This window comes from Alligator mississippiensis, chromosome 5, assembly GCF_030867095.1.
Source record: "Alligator mississippiensis isolate rAllMis1 chromosome 5, rAllMis1, whole genome shotgun sequence".
Lineage (NCBI taxonomy): Eukaryota > Metazoa > Chordata > Crocodylia > Alligatoridae > Alligator > Alligator mississippiensis.
This window is the reverse complement of record NC_081828.1, coordinates 51,373,846-51,391,060: the sequence shown is the minus strand read 5'-3', so window position 1 is coordinate 51,391,060 and position 17,215 is coordinate 51,373,846. Positions and strand designations below refer to the sequence as shown.

General features: G+C 47.9%; 1 protein-coding gene across 3 annotated transcripts in view; it reads right to left on the bottom strand.

Moving 5' to 3' along the window:
* The window catches only part of TDRD5 (tudor domain containing 5), a 44,641-nt gene that overhangs the window by 24,879 nt on the left and 2,547 nt on the right, over nucleotides 1-17,215 (bottom strand). For all 3 annotated transcript variants that reach the window (XM_059728363.1, XM_019500226.2, XM_059728362.1), the window contains exons 3-11: nucleotides 15,518-15,913; nucleotides 13,853-14,028; nucleotides 12,265-12,348; nucleotides 11,460-11,516; nucleotides 10,195-10,348; nucleotides 7,074-7,240; nucleotides 6,050-6,270; nucleotides 4,413-4,625; nucleotides 2,643-2,709 (exon numbers count right to left, since the gene is read on the bottom strand). In XM_059728363.1, the coding sequence (XP_059584346.1) occupies nucleotides 2,643-2,709; nucleotides 4,413-4,625; nucleotides 6,050-6,270; nucleotides 7,074-7,240; nucleotides 10,195-10,348; nucleotides 11,460-11,516; nucleotides 12,265-12,348; nucleotides 13,853-14,028; nucleotides 15,518-15,913 (1,535 nt within the window). The remainder of the gene's footprint in view (nucleotides 1-2,642; nucleotides 2,710-4,412; nucleotides 4,626-6,049; nucleotides 6,271-7,073; nucleotides 7,241-10,194; nucleotides 10,349-11,459; nucleotides 11,517-12,264; nucleotides 12,349-13,852; nucleotides 14,029-15,517; nucleotides 15,914-17,215) is intronic.

The window sequence follows — 17,215 nt, the reverse complement described above, 5'->3', positions numbered from 1 at the left end:
AACTTAAACACCCAGCTTGTAAAGATCTGCAATAGTACAGTTATCACTGGAGTGACACTTTCAAGTTCCTATTTTCAAAGGCTGATATAAGGTCAATGACTTGCAATTTTACTACATCTTCAAGTATTTAGCATTTTCCTTGAAGCCTCAGCCCAGTTATACAATGGTGAGAATCAACCTGATTTTGTCCCCTGCAGGGCCCAGTTCCTCTTAACCAGTGTCAGGTAATTATTTTGGATGGAGGGCCACTTACCAAGTTTTGGCAAGCTACTGAGGGCCACAAGGGTAGCCCTACCCCTTGACAGGTCCCCCCCTCCGGTTGCCATCTTAGGACTGGAAGTCCCGTCCCCCTAACCTCTGACCGTTGCCACAGGACGTTCCTCCCCTTGCCCCTGGGAGTACTCCTTTTGAGAAGAGGGTTTGCCATCTTAGAACGAGGAAAAAAAACCCAGAAATTATATACTAAAAATCAAACACCCATAACATATTTAAATTTAATTTTTTAAAAACATTGTTGTCCTGATTTATGTGTTTGTGCTGTATATGTAGAAGTGATTGATTAATAGCTCAAAATGCAGTCTTACTCTTGTATATTGTGTGGGGTGTGCAGGAGTGGAGGGGGTATGGGTGGATGTGGGTGGGTATGGGGGATTTGTAGTGATGGGTCGATGTGTGTGTGAGTGGGTATGGGATTTGTGGGGGCTGTGGGGTGTGTGGAGAGGGAGGGTGGCTGGGAGTGTGTATGCATGTGTGGGTGCATGTGTGTGCATAGCAGTGAGCGGGGCTCCCCCCAGAGGCATGAGGGCGTGTGTGTGGGCACAGTATTTGTGGGGTATGTGATTGTGTGTGGGGGACAGTGTGGCTGTGGGATTTGCAGGAAGGGTTTGAGGGTATGTGGAGTGTGCACCCCCCTGCATGAGCCCCCCTGAGCCGGTCAGCACCCACCTCCACCCTGCAAAAGCCCAGAGCCTGCACATCCTGCGGTGCCTCCCCACCACTGCAAACAGCGGATTGTCACGCCATGGCGTGTCCTATCACCCCTGGGCATGCACTGGTAGCGACAGGGACGAGCACAAGCAGCTGCGACCCTGCACACGCTGCACTGACTCTGGGCTCACCCATCCTGGCTGAGCAGTAGCTGGGCAGAAACTGTTGCTCGGCATGGGGGAAAAGCCCCCCTTCCCCCCCCCCCCCCCCCCTTTCCTCTGGCAGGCAGTTTTTGGTGCAGCTGCCCAGAGCCCACACTTCACTGGGCTGCCCTGTGACTCTGTTACTGCCACCTCTGGGATGCCCTGCGGCTACTCCACACTGTTACCGCTGCCATGCTGGGCATCCTAGAGGCAGTAGTGACAGAGCCGCAGGGCAACCCGGCACAGCACAGGCTCTGGCCAGCTGCACCAAAAACTGTCCAGTGGTGGTGAGGGGGAGAGGTCGCTTTCCCCTGTGCTAAGCAACAGTTTCTGCTCAGCTGTTGCTGCCGCTCTGCCTGGACAGGCAAGCCCAGAGCTGGTGCTGGGGCCCAGGCTCAAAAGCAGCAGCAGCATGGGAAAGAAACTGCTACTTAGCAGGGGCAAAGTGGCCCCTCTGCCTCCTGCTACTGGCACCTCCCAATGCAGCCACTCAGAGCCTGCACAGAGCTGTTTTGCATCTGCTCTGCACTGCCACCGCTGCCCCGCAGGGCAGCCCAGAGGTGGCGGAGACAGAGTAGAGGCACAGGGCAGCCCCGCACAGGCTTCAGGCAGCTGTACCAGGAAGCACCAGCAAGGAGGGGGAGGGTCTGCTTTTCCCCCACTGAACATCTTTGTCCCATGGTGCCGCTGCTCAGCCCAGACGGGCAAGCGCGGAGCACGTAGGGTCAGGGCTGTGCACACTGGTCCCCACCTGTACCACAGGGCTGAGGCAAGGGGGAATGGGAGCGAGGAGGTGTGCAGCAACAGCCGGGGACAGTGTGGGGCCCATGCCGGTGTCCGGGGGGGGGGGGGGCCGCCAGAGTGGGGCGGCAGGAGTGTGGAGTCCTGACCAGCAGGGGCTCTATGGAGTCAGGTCAGCTCCCTTCTCCCCCTGCTGGCACAACCCAGCCCATAGACCCCTGCCAGCCCACACCCCACACTGCTGCTGCCCTGCTCTGGGCCCCACCAGCACTGACCCTGGGACACCAGTGCAGGCCCCGCACTCCTGCACACCTGCTCACTTCCACTTCCCTCCTCAGCCCCACCCCACCGCTTTCCCCACTTTCCTGCTTGCTGGGCAGGAAAAGCCCCATAGTCCCAGGCCAGAAGCCTCTGCTAGGCAGGGGCTTCCAGTTGGGGGAGGGATGACAGGGCCAGGCAGGCCTTGCTGCTACTGAGCCTTGCTGGCTCCCCCTGGCTCTTGTCATCTTTGACAGCAAGCCAGGGCAGATAATTATTAATTTTCTAAGTTTTTTAGGGGCCCCGTGGGCCAGATAAAATGGTCTGATGGGTTGGATTGAGCCTGTGAACCATATTTTGCCCACCCTTCCTCTTAACTATATTAAGAGTGAAATTAGGCCCAGTTTCTCAATACCAATATTCCTGGGTTTGTTTCAGATTGATTAGATGCCAATGTCTGCCTAACAGTCCTGTTATGAGTACAAGGGGGAAAGACTGTAGATGGACAATTACCTCCAGAGGTTTCACCCATGCCAGAGAACAAGGGATAGCTTGGGCAGGAAGTTTTGAATAGCAGCATCTGAAACAGGAATCAAACCCATTACTCTTTGGTTATATATTGGGATCTAAAAAAAACAAAACAGTACAAAGTTGCTGGGAGCCACTTGTTTTCTTGATCTTATAATCCAAAGACATCTCACATTTGTATTTTTAAATTATGTTCTTGAAAGATACCCAAACAACAGCCCTGAAATACAACTAGATACGCACCAATATATCAGTGCCATATAGGATCAGCACTGATAAAATAAAACAACATTATCAGCTATTGGCTTTTTTTGGCCGGTGTAGCTGATGATCTCACCAGTAAATACAATATGACTTCTGGCCAGAGCCCCTGGATGCTGCATGCATGAGCACAGCCACAGCATGCACGTGGCCAGGAATACAGTTGGGCAGCATGGACAGCAGCTCTCTGCAGGTATGTCTGTGGAGGAGAATGGGTGAGAAAGAGGCATGAGGGGGCAGACTGAGGCACCTCACAGTGAGAGGGGGAGTGGGGCAGGGTCAAGGGGTGCTGCCTAGCCAGAGTGGTGAATGGGACCCCAAGCAGGCAACAGGACAGAGTCATGAGCGGCCTAGTGAGGGTCGGCTCCCTGCCACTGTGTGCACACCAAAGGGAGGCATGGAAGGGCATGCATTCCCCAGATTTGTGCACAGGGCAGATGTGGGCTGCTTGCTGTGGGCTCAGGGCTCTCCACTCTGCTGCCTTTGCCCCGGCCACACATCCCCTGCCTATTCGGCAGCAGTGGTGGCAGCAAGTTGTGCCTCCTGCTGCTGGATGGGGCACGTGGCCAGCGCACAGTTCCCGGGGGCAAAAGTAGCAGAGCAGAGAGCCCCAAGCCCATAGCAGGCAGCCTGCCGCCACCACCCTCGCCCCACTCAGCTCTGCTCTTAAAAGCGTCCCTGAGCTTAAAAATGATGGCAGCAGCACTTGAACTAAAACTCATTTGACAAGCTTTAGTTCAAGCACTCCAGCTGCCATTTTTAAGTACCAGGACACTGATCCCCTGGACAAGCTGCCTACAACTCCATCCCACCCCACCCCAGCATCCCATTCACCATCCTGGCTAGGCAGTGCCCCTCGCCCCTGCCCCAATCCCTCCCACTCACTGTGGAAGCCTTGATCTGTACCCCCACTCCATACTCCTTCCTTCCCCCCCTTGCAGGTAAGTCTGTGGAGGAGAACAGGCAAGGAGCTGCTCTCCACACTGCCTGGCTGTGCTCCTGTAAATCAGTTATTGGATCAATATCAGCTGATATGCCTGGTGAATAATCGGTTATCGGTATCAGTCAAGAAAATCTTTAATACAACAGCCTGCATCCACAAAGCAAGTACAACACAGAGTTTCTACACATCTTCCCCATCCACATGCATCTCATCTTTACATACTGGCTACCAAGCCAAAGACAGGGAAGATTGTTGGTTCAACCCATGCCAATGCCCCCCTTGAAGAAAGGCAGAAGAGGAAAATGAAGAGACAACAAGAGAGGTAGCCCTCGAACTGATAGCAGTATGAGGAAGGGGAAATAAAGACTCCTGGTGCTGCACAAGCACCCCAGAACAGCTGACATCTTTAAATAATAGCAGGTTTAGAATACTTTGTGGAATATACAGTTTGCACACCTTGCCCCAAAGCAAGTGAAATTGGGATAAAATATAGAAGAGAAAGAAAGATCTGGCAAAACCTAAGCACAAACCCTCATGTGCAATTAACATACTTGAGCAATCTCAACCAGGACTTCTGAACAGTGCCCAGGTTACCAAAATCTGGGTAATACACTTCCACTTCCTGTTCACTGAGTACCCGATGGACAATAACACGGTACCACCATTTGTCCTCTGAAATCCTTACGCAGCAAAGACAACCAGGCTGGATCAAGGCCGCAGGCATAACGTAACGATTAGAAACGGTTTTATTGGAATAGCATCTCCTGCAAGACAGATAAAACAGGTCATGCTGAGCAGGGAACAGGATAAAGAGAATTATGTGGCTGCTTGAGAAACACCGTGAACATTCTTGTCTTCCTTAAAAAAAAAAATCTGTCCTTAAAAAAACCTTAATATGAACTGAACTGTCAGGAGACTCACTGTAAACAGCTAAGAAGACCTTGTACAATTAATATAAGAGCGAATATCTTCCTTCACAGAGAAAGGGGACTAATCCTTCCATATCATTTTTATATATGACTTGACTGCTCAGTGCAATAGACTTTAAACACTGACTAATGGACACACAGCCAAACACAAAGACTAAGAGTAAAAATAATACAAAAAGAACTACACATATAGGGATGTAACTTTCTTTTTAAAAACTGCAGTTAGTGATGGTGGATCAACAGCTGCATTCAATTCGAGTATATTACAGAGTTCAGTTTTAACAAGAGCTTTGATTCTTTGTCCTCTTGAAATCTCAGTGAAGCAACACAAACCAACACACAGAATCCCAATTTGAGTATCACTTTAATTTTTCATAGTGATTGGGTGGAGAAAAACCTGGATTGTCACAAAAAGAATGAGTGTTTAAAAGTCATGCTGTTAAGTAATTTGTTCACTGGATGGCTCACCTTTCTTTTGCCTCTTTCTACAAGAAATCTCACACCATCGGGAAATTATTCTTTGAAACAATGCTGCTTCTCATGTGCCTAGAATTTCAGTTATAGTGCATCTACAAAGATTTTGTAACTATACCTAAAAGTCACAGGTGTCCCAATTACAAAATCAAACTACTGTTTACCATAAAATTAATAATGACCTCAGCAGCAGTAAGGTAAAATAACTTCCCAGATGCATGGAAACAGCAACATGTAACCCAATTCATTGAGGTCACAAATATAAGATTTTTGTCTGTGCATGTGTGTGCACGTGCGTGAAAATACAAAGAAAAAAAATGTCTATATACACATACACACACCAAGACATATATCTATATATAATGAAGTCAGGGCACAAACTGCTTCTTAGTACCCAATGGAGATAGGAAAAATCGTTTCTTGGAAAAAATCGTCAACAGTACTGTAGGCAATGTCAAAAAGCCTAGGAATGCACAATTTTCTCCTCTTTATTTCTTTTTTCATACTTCTCAAGTTGGATGAAGGGCCTCCTAGTAAATCTTAACTGCTACTACATATAGTCCCTGTTTGCCAGTCATAGATGGACGAGTAAACACTATGCCCATATGTTTGTATGTCTGCATTTTCAAGTGGTGATCAAAGCTGGGATTCTACACGTACATCAAGCTACCAACTACAAAGGCAACCTGGGTGCACCAGTCCCTCAGCTACCATAGCACACAAGAAAACAGACACACAATTTACACAGTAGGCCATGTCACCAAGTTGATGCAACACATTCTCACCTCATCTCAATCATGGTATCTTCCAACATCTCTGATGTTTCCTTGCTGCAGATACGGATGTAAAACTGGTTAGGAGAAACTATGTGCTCTACAAAGACTCCCACCAGGCTGCTATTCTCCAGTAGTGGGAGACCACAGAGGTTTTTGCCTTGAACAGCATCTGGAGGGATCTCTGGCTGCATTATCTCCAGGTTTAAAAGTGCTTCTTCTATACCTAGATTCTGCAAACAGAAGGAGAAGTAAAAGATCTTGGTGTTCAGATGCCTGTTTAAGTGCTGATGCTGCAGGTGCACTACTGCAAAATGACAAGTAACCATTCCAATAAGATAAGATAAGATAAAAAAATACAACCAATGCTGGAGAGGAAGATTAAGTTCTGTGTGTCACTATGCAGAGTCTGAGTCCTATACCGAGCCTATTAAAGCTGGAAACTAGAGAGCAATAAATTCAGGTGCTCAGATCTACAGTACATGTGAAGAAGCTTCTGGGATTCCAACTGCTTAGCTTCCACATGAATACTAGGGATAGCTGGCTCAGCAGAGACTATAATCCTGCCAGAAGTGGGGTTCCCTCCACGGCAGTGGTGGCCACCTTCCAGGCAGACACCGCAGCTGCAGAGGGAAACACCAGGCCCCCAAGCAGCCATGCGCGCGGGGGGGGGGGGCCAGCTGCTTACGCACAGCCCTTGATAATAAAGCTAAAAAGGACAATTATGCATAATCCTACACAACAGAGGGCAGATAACCTCACTTAGTAACCTCTGTATGTAGTCCATAACCTCTTGAGTTACAACACATCTTTCACAAAAACATGCAGTCCTGCTAGAGACTCCACCATGTCAAGACAGATTTGGAGAGTCTGAATAATAGAAACAAACAAACTGCAGTGGCTTGACGAGGGCAACTCTAACCACAGTATACTACTGAAGGGATAATTAAAATTCCCAGCAGTCAGATCCGTGCTATTTGCAGCTTCCAAACAATTAGCGGTACAGTGTAAGTGTATTTGATCAGGGACTTCTCACCTGTTTCACTACCTTTGTTACCACTTTGAACACACTGACTTTCTTCATGTCCAGAGCCTCAGTTTCCTTAGCAGAAGAGTCCCAGCTGGAGACCTTGAGCTCAGCAGCTGGAGGTAGCGAGAGTGCCAAAGCATCATGCTGATCAACCTCATCCATTGATGGATCATCTAGTGGAACCAAATATGCAGTGGGAGAAGGTGACACTCAGATCTGTACAAGAGGCAAAGCTATTCTTTCTCCAGGCTCTGCCTATATTTGAGATAGATGTACTAATTTAAGTGCATCCATATACTACACCCAATGGGCACATCCAGACAAGCGCAGATGTGCAGTATGAAGCCCCACAGACCTGTCTGCAGTGCCACATGCTGCACACGCCACACATGCAGGTGTTTCCCACGCTGCTACTTTGCAGTGCAGGGTGGGGGTTTGACTCCAGGAGATCCCAGGGTCAAAAAACCCACACCTAAAAAAAGCAGGGTGGCTCATGTGGCGGCAGCACACCACCCAAAACTGGAGCCTGGCTGGCCAGAATAACACTCCAGCTGCCAGCCAGGCACCCTGCTACAGGAGCACTATGGCTGCAGCTCCTGGAGGCCCCCAGGACACCAGGTAAGACTGACAGGGCTAGCACGGTTGCTGGCCCCAGCCTCCCCAACCCCACCCAGGGCAACATGATATACACCAGAGTGCATGTGGCACAGGCGTTCCCCCAGGAACAAGTAGCAACAGCACAAGGTGTGCCAATGCTACTTGTCCCCAGGGAAACACAAGTTCCTGCTTATGGAGACATGCCCATGAAAGACATTCTCCCCATGGAAGACATTCTTTCTTTGTTGAGCTAGACATGCTACAACCCATTTTGAAACCCCTTTAGTATAAGGATCCAAGGTCACTTCCATTAAAGCAGAATCAGGGATACACTGACCAACCAAACTTCCCTGCAGGAAGGAGAAAGAATTAATGGCTGCAGATCATCTGCACACAAAATTCAAACAGATGGCAGTAGGGCTGTCAATTAATTGCTGTTAACGTGCATAATTAACGCAAGAACCAATTAACGCGTTAATGTTAAACACATTAATTGCGCACACAGTTTTAAAGACTGCAGACGGGCTGCCCTACCCCACTGTCACCACCACTGCTTCCAGACCACCCAGCGGTGGCAGTGCAGAGAAGCTGTAGGGCAGCCTGGGTATGGGCTCTGGGTGGCTGCAGCAGGAAGGGTGAAGGGGTGCACCCACACTTAGCTCCCATCCAGGGCCCTGAGCAGCTGGGCTGACAGTGCCAGGGGTTTGGGGAAGGTGGAACTGAGCCACAGCAGGGCTGCCTGGCATCCTTGGATCCCACAGCTTGTGCTCAGGGCAGGTCAGGACTGCCTGGAAGAGCCAGCCACCTCTGGGCCCATGGTTTCCTGCACATCCCCAGTTCAGGCCCACAGGGAGCAGTGGCAATGGCAGCCACGCACCCCCACGAAGGCAGCCACTGCCAGCGGGTTAAGGCAGGATTCCCACGCAGCTGCCTAGCGCAGCCCTCAGCCCAGCACCTACAGAGCCCGAGCCACACCTAGTGCCGCTGCTGCTCTCCTCCCTGTGCCACACGGGCTCCCGCCAGGACCCACACAGAGCCACTGAGTTCCAGTGGGAGCCTGGGTGGCGCAGGAAAGAGAGCAGCAGCTCTGCCTGGCTTGGCAGTGGCACTGGGTGCAGCTTGGGCTCCAGTGGCACTGGGCTGGGCGTGCGGTACAGCATGGGCCAGGGGCTGTGGGAGGCGGCTCCATGGTAATCCCATCCCTGCCTACCAGCAGTGGCTGCTGTCGCCACTGCTCCCTGGGGGCCTAGACCAAGGATGCACAGGGACCCACAAGCAGCTTGTGACAGAGCTCCCAGACAGTCCCAACCTGCCCCAAGCCTGAGCCATGTCGTCTAAGGGTGCCAGGCAGCCCTGCCACAGCAGCTCTGTGTGGGTCCCAGTGGGATGCTGTCTCCTGGCAGATCCAGCAGAAAGGCAGGGTGGGGAGTGAAGGGCACACGCACCCACCACCCCCATCTAGGGCCCCCGAGCAGCCAGGCTGGCAGCGCCAGGGGAAGGTGACACTGGACCATGGAGGGGCTGCCTGGCATCCTTGGGCCCAGGGTGGGCTGGGACCGCCTGGGACCCACTAAGCAAGTAAGTGTGGAAGTTCAGGCCCGGTCTGGAGCAGCTCCCCCAGCCTTGGCTGCCACTGCTGGGACAAGGGCAAGATAAGCTCACCACTGCTGGGGCCATGCTAGGGCAGGAGGTATACCCCAGGCCCGGGGCAGCTCTGCAGAGACCCTGCTCAGACTGGGCATCCTGCCAGGGCATGCAGGGTCCCCCCTCCGCAGGTTCCAAACCCCACACACCTTCACAAATTCCTCCCCTCAACACCCCAACCATACAAAGTACTTGCATAATTTTGAGCTTTTCTGCACAACATTTTGAGTTTTTAGCTGTGCAATTAAAATCGTGATTAATTGCAACTATTTTTTTTTAATCAAGTAACTAATCGTGATCAAAATTTTTAATCATTTGACAGCCCTAGGTGGCACTTTAAAACAAGGCACCAAAATTTCTATAGTTCAGGTACAGGTCTCAGGTTCTAATCCCTACAGCAGAGTTTAGTTGCGGAACCTATGCCCCCTTCCCCCCCCCCCTTTTTTTTTTTTTTTAAAGAAAAAAAAATCTAGGTTTATTTTTGTGAAAGTATTTTTTAGGAACGAATCAAAGGTAAACCAATGATATACTGTCATCCTGACAAGCAGATATAAAAGGCAAAAGACAGGAGTGCACTACGTCAATTCATTTAAATGAGATCCTGATCTCAGGTCAGCACAAATTATTTCACTCTATCTTGACAAATAAAATTATCAGAGGTAAGAAACAAAGGAAAAAAGATCCCAGAACACAGTGCTTCACCACCCTCCATGCATTATTTTGCTTAGATCGAGATAGAGAGTTATATGTAGACATTTCTCCTCTTTAACACAGAGGCATAGACCCCATTACAGACTTGGCTGAGTAACATTACCCTTATCAGCCATTCTCCAGTCTCTCCCACTTTACTGAACCTGAACCAGGGATGCACAAAAGCCATACTTACTATCTTTTAAGCACTTTGATTTGAGGTCAAAGACCATCCAGTCTTGTTCACCTTCTTTGCATTCAACATGGAAAATATCATGAAGGGCCCCAACAAGTTCCATCACATTGAAGAAACCAAGCTGCTTCACCGATAGCTTCTCTTTAAAACGTGCCTGTTGACAGAAAGGAACCTTTTTTTACAATGCATATTTGATGAAGAATTGTAACTGTAAACTCTCTTGCAGAACAAGCACAAGAGTGAAACTGAAAGAACTAGAGAAAAGAGCTAACATGGGGGCTTTCCAACAGCATGTGGCCCACGATGGGTTAATCTTCAGTCCCCAGGTGCCCACTGCTCCCCCTATCACTCCAGCTGCAGCAAAAGCCAGGGTCTCAGGGCTTCTCCAATATCTTCTGCTTCCTATGCCTGCCCCAGGGAAGCAAAGTGCAATGCAGCACAGCTCCCAGTACTAGGAGTGCCCTACAGCCAATGAGCTGAGTTGGGGGATATGGGGGGGAATCTATGTATAAGTGGTGCTGGGAGGCGGGGGACACGACGACGACACACAGACCATGCTTACACCCAGCATAGCAGTTGGAAGAGGGGCACCCACATGCACGGTGAAGGCAAGATGGGAGATTATGGAGGAGAATCCACAAAGTAGCACAACAATGTCTGCCAGGAACCCTCAGCCTACGTTTTCTTGGTAAACCTTGATAATCTAAAACCTGAGGGACCACAGTAGTATGAACCAAGGGCCCATGTGTCAGGTAGCTCCTGCTGGTATGGCCCGTTCAGGGTGCAGCCTCTTGGCCACTTAGTAGTTAATAAGTCTGGGATGTATTATCTCAGAACTCTCCATTACAGGTGCCCAACATTTCCCATAAGATTTTGTTTTCAATTGGTATTAACTTTGCCAAACTTTAACCAATCAAGCTTAAGTTTTCCATGCTAGTTGAGCAATTCAGGGAACTATGGGAAGAGAAAAAATGTTTGTTTGTTTAAAGACGCATGGATACGATCCTGGAGAACTGAATTCTGTGCTTCTCTGTCAGAAAGTTCCAGCGTGATGCTGCACAAGCCATTTATTTAACCAACATCTTTCAGCAGTGGTCACTGTGCTCCTCATTTTCTGGTGCCTGACTGGGGTCAGATTTGTAGAAGTGCAGAGCATTCACAGCTGCATCTAAATTAATAAAAAGTATAGTCCAAACAAAGTATGCACTGTTAAAAATGTTAAAGTTCTTTTTAAAGAAGCCCTAGCTGCTACAGGTAAAACCTACCTCAAACTCACCAGGTAGCCTTGATACAAACAAACCCTCTGGATACTGGGCTACAACCTAAACAACATAGAAGGACACATAAGCAAACAGTTGTGTGGGGGGAATGATAAGAGGGTCATAGCTCAGAGAAAACGCATAAATAGTGCAGTTGTGAGTAAATGAATTTCTACGAAACAGAATAGCCTGGCTTTTTACGCTTATTTTTTACCATTTCCCCAACAGCATGCGACTTTGGACCAGCAGTGTTTTGGCATTCATTCCAAACCTCAGATTAAGTGTGACTTAAATTTCTGAATTTGTATACCTCAACACATGTACATTTAAATCAGGGGTGGGCAAAATGCGACTCAGGGGCCAGATACAGCCCACCAGGCCATTCTATCCAGCCCGCAGGGCCCCTAAAAAATTTAGAAAATTAATATTTACCTGCCCTGGGCTGCCTGTCATGTGGCCCTCGATGGCTTGCCAAAACTCAGTAAGCAGCCCTCCGCCCAAAATAATTGTCCAGCCCCGATTTAAATAATCCTCCTTTCACATGTAAAGACTAAAACTCTAGTCTCTCCTGGATTTTCTAATCTGGATAAAGGCAAAAATATAAAGGAAACACCACATCCCAGTCTAATGGGAACAGGAGAAGCAGGTCACTTAATACTGACTGAGCATAGTAAATCTGCGGCTAAGACAGACCCCACATCTGAAACAACAGGATATCTACTTAGAAGCTGCACTGCTGTTTCTGATAATGTACAGGGAATAAATACTTGTTTTTGCCCAAATGCTCAAATTTCCAGATACTAATACTTACAATTTGGAGTTTTCTTTTTAGTTCTGAGCTGACTGTCCCACCAGGTCCCTTCTGTGCAAGGGTCATCTTAAAATCCTGCTCCAACTTCAAATGAAAAAAAAAAAAAAAGAAGTCATATCAGAAACAAAATGGTGAATTCTAGCAGTCAAAAAAATTCTCATGAAGTAGCTAATCAAGTGTGGCAGTGGATTCCTGCACTTAAAGATTAATAATTTTGTTTGTTGTGCGTGTCAGTAGAAATGACATAAGATTAGGAAAGCAGAGAAAGAAAACAGTACACCAGCATTTAGCAAAGTAATTTTTTTAAATGCACCAAATGTACAGGGGGCAGTTAAACAGCTTAGACGGGGATTTAGGGCACCTAGCTCTTGCTTTCCTAATCTCCAGTGATTCCAGCTGTTCACTCATTAATAAAGACTTGCTCTGAGGTGCAGGCATCTCATACTTGTTTGCCATTATGCTGCCAATGGTGTGCTGTCCTTTTCTAAAGCTGCTCATTCATTCAGAGGTTACCTTTCTGGAAGTCTTAAAGGAAGGATTACTGAACAACTCCTGATAGAGAACTTTCTTCCCTGCATGCTGATATTACATGGAACTCTTAGCAGGGACTAAATCAATTTATCACAGTTCTGGACTGGCCCCTTCTCTCAATCTAAACTTCCTCAGTAAACCCCTTGTATCCATTACCATTCACATCTTTCCATCTTCCTCCAGGCTACTCTCTATCCTTGGATCTCTTCCCCTCATTTGTTAAATGACACTCCTTCTATTTAGATGTAAACCAGTATAACAGTATTCATTTTAAAATCCTCCTTAACACACTTCTCATTAGGTATATGACAGATCGACAGAAATCTGCACCACTTTCCACTTGTACTGCTGCCATGTGTTTTTACCATGTGCCAATACTATGTCTGTTCTCAATGAGCCATGTAAGCATGATGGGTCAAAACAATACCTTTCTCTGTACAATGCAGAACACACAGTGAACATTTCAAGACAACAAGTCCTTTCCTGATACTAGTAAATGATCAAGCTTTATTCTACCTCAGCACAAAGCCTATCAGGGCAGAAAACAGCAGAGGAGTACGTTATTTTCCAATTAAGGCATCAACTGAAATACCCTGCATTCTTTTATGTCCCCATAGGTCTCTTATCTATATGCTGAGCAAAAGAGTAGGAATCAAGGTTTACCACTGATTGCCTTGATTTCTACATAAACTGGCAAAAATTCACATTATTTGTGCTTACAGGGGAGTTGAGGCTTGATTAACATCAGTACTGAGATCTTTGAATGAAAAGCATCATAAGGAAAATCAGGTGGCAAGCCAGTATTCATTACTGAAATTGGTTTATAGATGAAAGTTAGCATGAGTACAGAGACAAAAGAAACTGATCAAGATACTGACAGCCTTCTGAACTATGATGCTAACTAACATCAGGTTGTTCATTTCTGGACTAATCTCTAGAAACCAATTTTTAAAGTCTACAGTGATATTGTGAATACAGACCTCAGAGACAATGACATCACTAAATGAATCTCCCAAATAATAAGAAAACCTCATAGATTACTTCTTCAGTCACTCACTTGTTTCATTCTGTTGTCATAGTTCAGTACTTGTGCATCTACGGGCTCTGAACTGGGTTTTAGAGCTTGAAGGAGGTTCTCTGTCCCCAATTCTAGAGAGGGTTTCCCAAATGCAGGGGTGGACACAGAAGCAGACTTGGGCTTCTTTGCTCTCTTTGGCTGACTCACCCTCTCATCTTAAGGTAGTGCAAGAGAGAGATGAGATTTACAAAGCAGAACGTACAAAACAAGCTGCTAGAATATGCAAGTCTTATCTTTTGGTCTCCCCAGTTGGTCTAACACCAACATTTACCTAGATTGGGAGGGGGGACCGTTAAGCTCTGGCCCGTAGGCCCAATGCGGCTTGTGGAGCCATGGCTTTCAGCCAAAGAGGCTCTCCACCATCTAGAAAATGTGGTGGCAGGGAAGTGGTGGCAATCAATACTGCCACCCTCCTCCCCTGCTACCAAATTCCCAAATCCTCCACAGCCAGATTCAGGCTGAGCCACACCCCATTTCTTTCCCTACCCCCAACAATGCAGCAAACTTAGGGCCATTTTTTGTCCCCTTACTGCCCCATGTGCAGCAGCCTTAGAGCTGGATCATGTCCCCTTCCCCGTTCCTGCATGGGAGGTGTAGAGCCAGGCCAGGCTATGCCCCTTCTCTCCTCCCCCGCAACCCCTCCACCCCCACCCACAGGACCAAACATGACCCCTTCCCCCGCACCCCGTACAGCCAGATCAAGGCCAGGCCATGACCCCTCCCCACTCCTGCAGGGTTGGATCAGAGCTAGGCCATAGCTTTCACCCCAACTGCTACACAGCCAGATAAGGCCCAGGTTATGGCCCCCTTCCCCACTTCAGCATGGCCTGATCAGGGCTCAGCCATGGCCCTCCTCCCCCTCGCTGCTCCAGCCCACCAGCTCCTGCCCCCAGAGGGTCTGAGCACCATCTATCCAGCCCAAGGGGGGAAAATCTTGGGCACCACTGATCTAGAGCCACTACAAAGAGGCATCTTTTATCATAGCAATCAACTGTATGTACAGAACCCATCTTTCAGACTGGCTAGACATACTATGCTGCCATTTGCTTTCCATCTCAGAAAAGGGAAGTCAGAGTCAGAACCCTTTTGCAATAGCAGCTGTGTCATGAAGCTTCAACAGGAGCACCATAAGATTTTTATGCTGAATCCTACAAGAACTGGTGCTCAAAGGGTGCCTCTAGACAGGTGCTGCTCCAATGCGTTGTAATTACAGCATGTCAGAGCAGACTGATTGAGTCAGGTGTGGTGCCGCTAATTAACATGCTCCAGCCAGCCATGGTCTGCTCCAAGCAGACTTGATTAATCAAGTCTGCTGGACTGTGATAATTAGCGCACTCCAGTATCTCCATGCTTCAAAATGGCAGCACTGGCATTTTAACTAAAGCTCATCGAATGAGGTTTAGTTGAAGAGCCCCCACTGCCATTTTGAAGCACAGGATGCTGAATACACAAGATGCTAAGGGTGCTTTAATCAGAGCAGCTCTCAGAGCCACTCTAATTAAAACACTGCCCCCCAAAACATGTGTAAAGATGCCCTGATAGGCCAGTGACCTCTTTCCCTCAAAAATACAGTCAATTTACTTTAAGCAGTAAGCAGGCATTAATTGGAACTGCTTGCTCCAAATTAAATGTGTTCAGCCTCACCTTCTAACACTTTTTCCTGTTTAACTGAGGGGTTCTTCTTCAGTGTCAGCAAAGAGCCTGCCCTGGTCTGTTCAACAGCAATAATCTCTGAGGCTGCATTCAGCACTTCAAACATGGAGAAAAATCCATAACGCACGTACTGGAATGCCCGTCCAAAGTGCCTCGAAAAGGCTTCATCAAAGTCTGAAAGCAGGACTGGTGAGAGCCTCAGCAAGTCCTTCAATTCGCTTTTCACCACAGCCGGCAAGACAGGAGGGGTCCGGCCTCGCCGAGGCAGGCTAGGACCAAAGCTGGAGGAGAAGGAATTTGCCCTGCGTGTGACATTCCGCGTCTTAGGCTTGATCTTCTGTCTGGCAACCAAACTTGCAATCCGTACAGTGTCTTCATCTGCAATGGCTAAAGCAATAGGAACTAACAATTAGCACTCTTGTGGACAACATTCTCTCTTTCCCTTCCCCTTTACTAGTCCCATTTAAGTGGAAAGATCCTCTTTCAAACAGCAAGTTAAACTAACCAAGTTATTGCTGAGCTTCAACATTCATTACAAAAGGCATAATAACCTGTCGTTTTTATTCTCCCTCTTATAAAAGAGATCGGAACAGATATAAAATTTACAAGTACATACCCTGTCAGCATCGTGATCTCAGCAGACCAAACACCAAGTGGGGAAGGCTACTGAGCCTACTTAGTACTTTAAAATCTTAAAAAACAACCCAGAAGCTATATGAAGTTGTTTCATTCAGTAAAGGTTCCCCTGCCCTCTGAGCCAGTATTGTAGCAAAGCCTCACAACAGAGCTAAAACATAATCTACATGACAGATTTAAAACAAAGGCCCTGACTACTTGTGACCATGGCATCTGACGCAAAATCAGAAGGGTCAACAACAGCATCCTCGCGATATTTCAGTTTGTGAAATTACACTCTACCTATATTTGCCCTTCAGTTTCAGATACAGTATTCTTGATGCACTGCACTACTGAGATGCAGCTCAGCTGTGCAGTGATCCCTCTAGACAGCTTGCATAGCACTGAGGAAAACTTCATGTTGAAAAGCTAATGCTACCAGCAACAGATAATATTAAGGAGTAGTCCTGGCTACTCTCTGCAAAGGAAGCATAACTAGCTTTGTGAGGTCTCTCTGAATAACTGGTTGGTGTCATGGAGCTTACGTGCAAAACAGGGTATGGCCCAGAAGTGAGAGTGCAGGCCCAGTCACCCCCTTGTATATATGTCCCTCTCCATGGCCCTGGACTGCCCCCTCACAGGCCTCATCCTCTACACCCAGGGACCTTGAGACCCAGGTTCAACTCCCTGCCACTTGCATCCAGTGTAACTTTGGGTAAGTCACTTATTCGCCCACTTGTGGGATTCAGGGAGGAAGATATTCACCACAGGTTTCCCCAAAACACAAGAAAGCAGAGCTGGAGAAGGGACCTCACACAGTCATCTAGTCCAGCCCCCTGCTCAAGGTAGAAGTAACTAAACCATCCCAGGCAAGTGTCTTTCTAACCTGCTCTTGAAAATTTCTAGTGATGGAGATTCCACTTCTCTAAGTAGCCTGTTTCAGTGCCTTCATAGTCAGAAAGTTCCTCCTATCTCCAACCTAAATTTCCTCTGCGGCAGCTCAGGTCCATTGTGCCTAGTCCTGTCCCCTATGGCCACAGAGAAAAGCCTATCTCCATACTCTCTGTAAGGTCT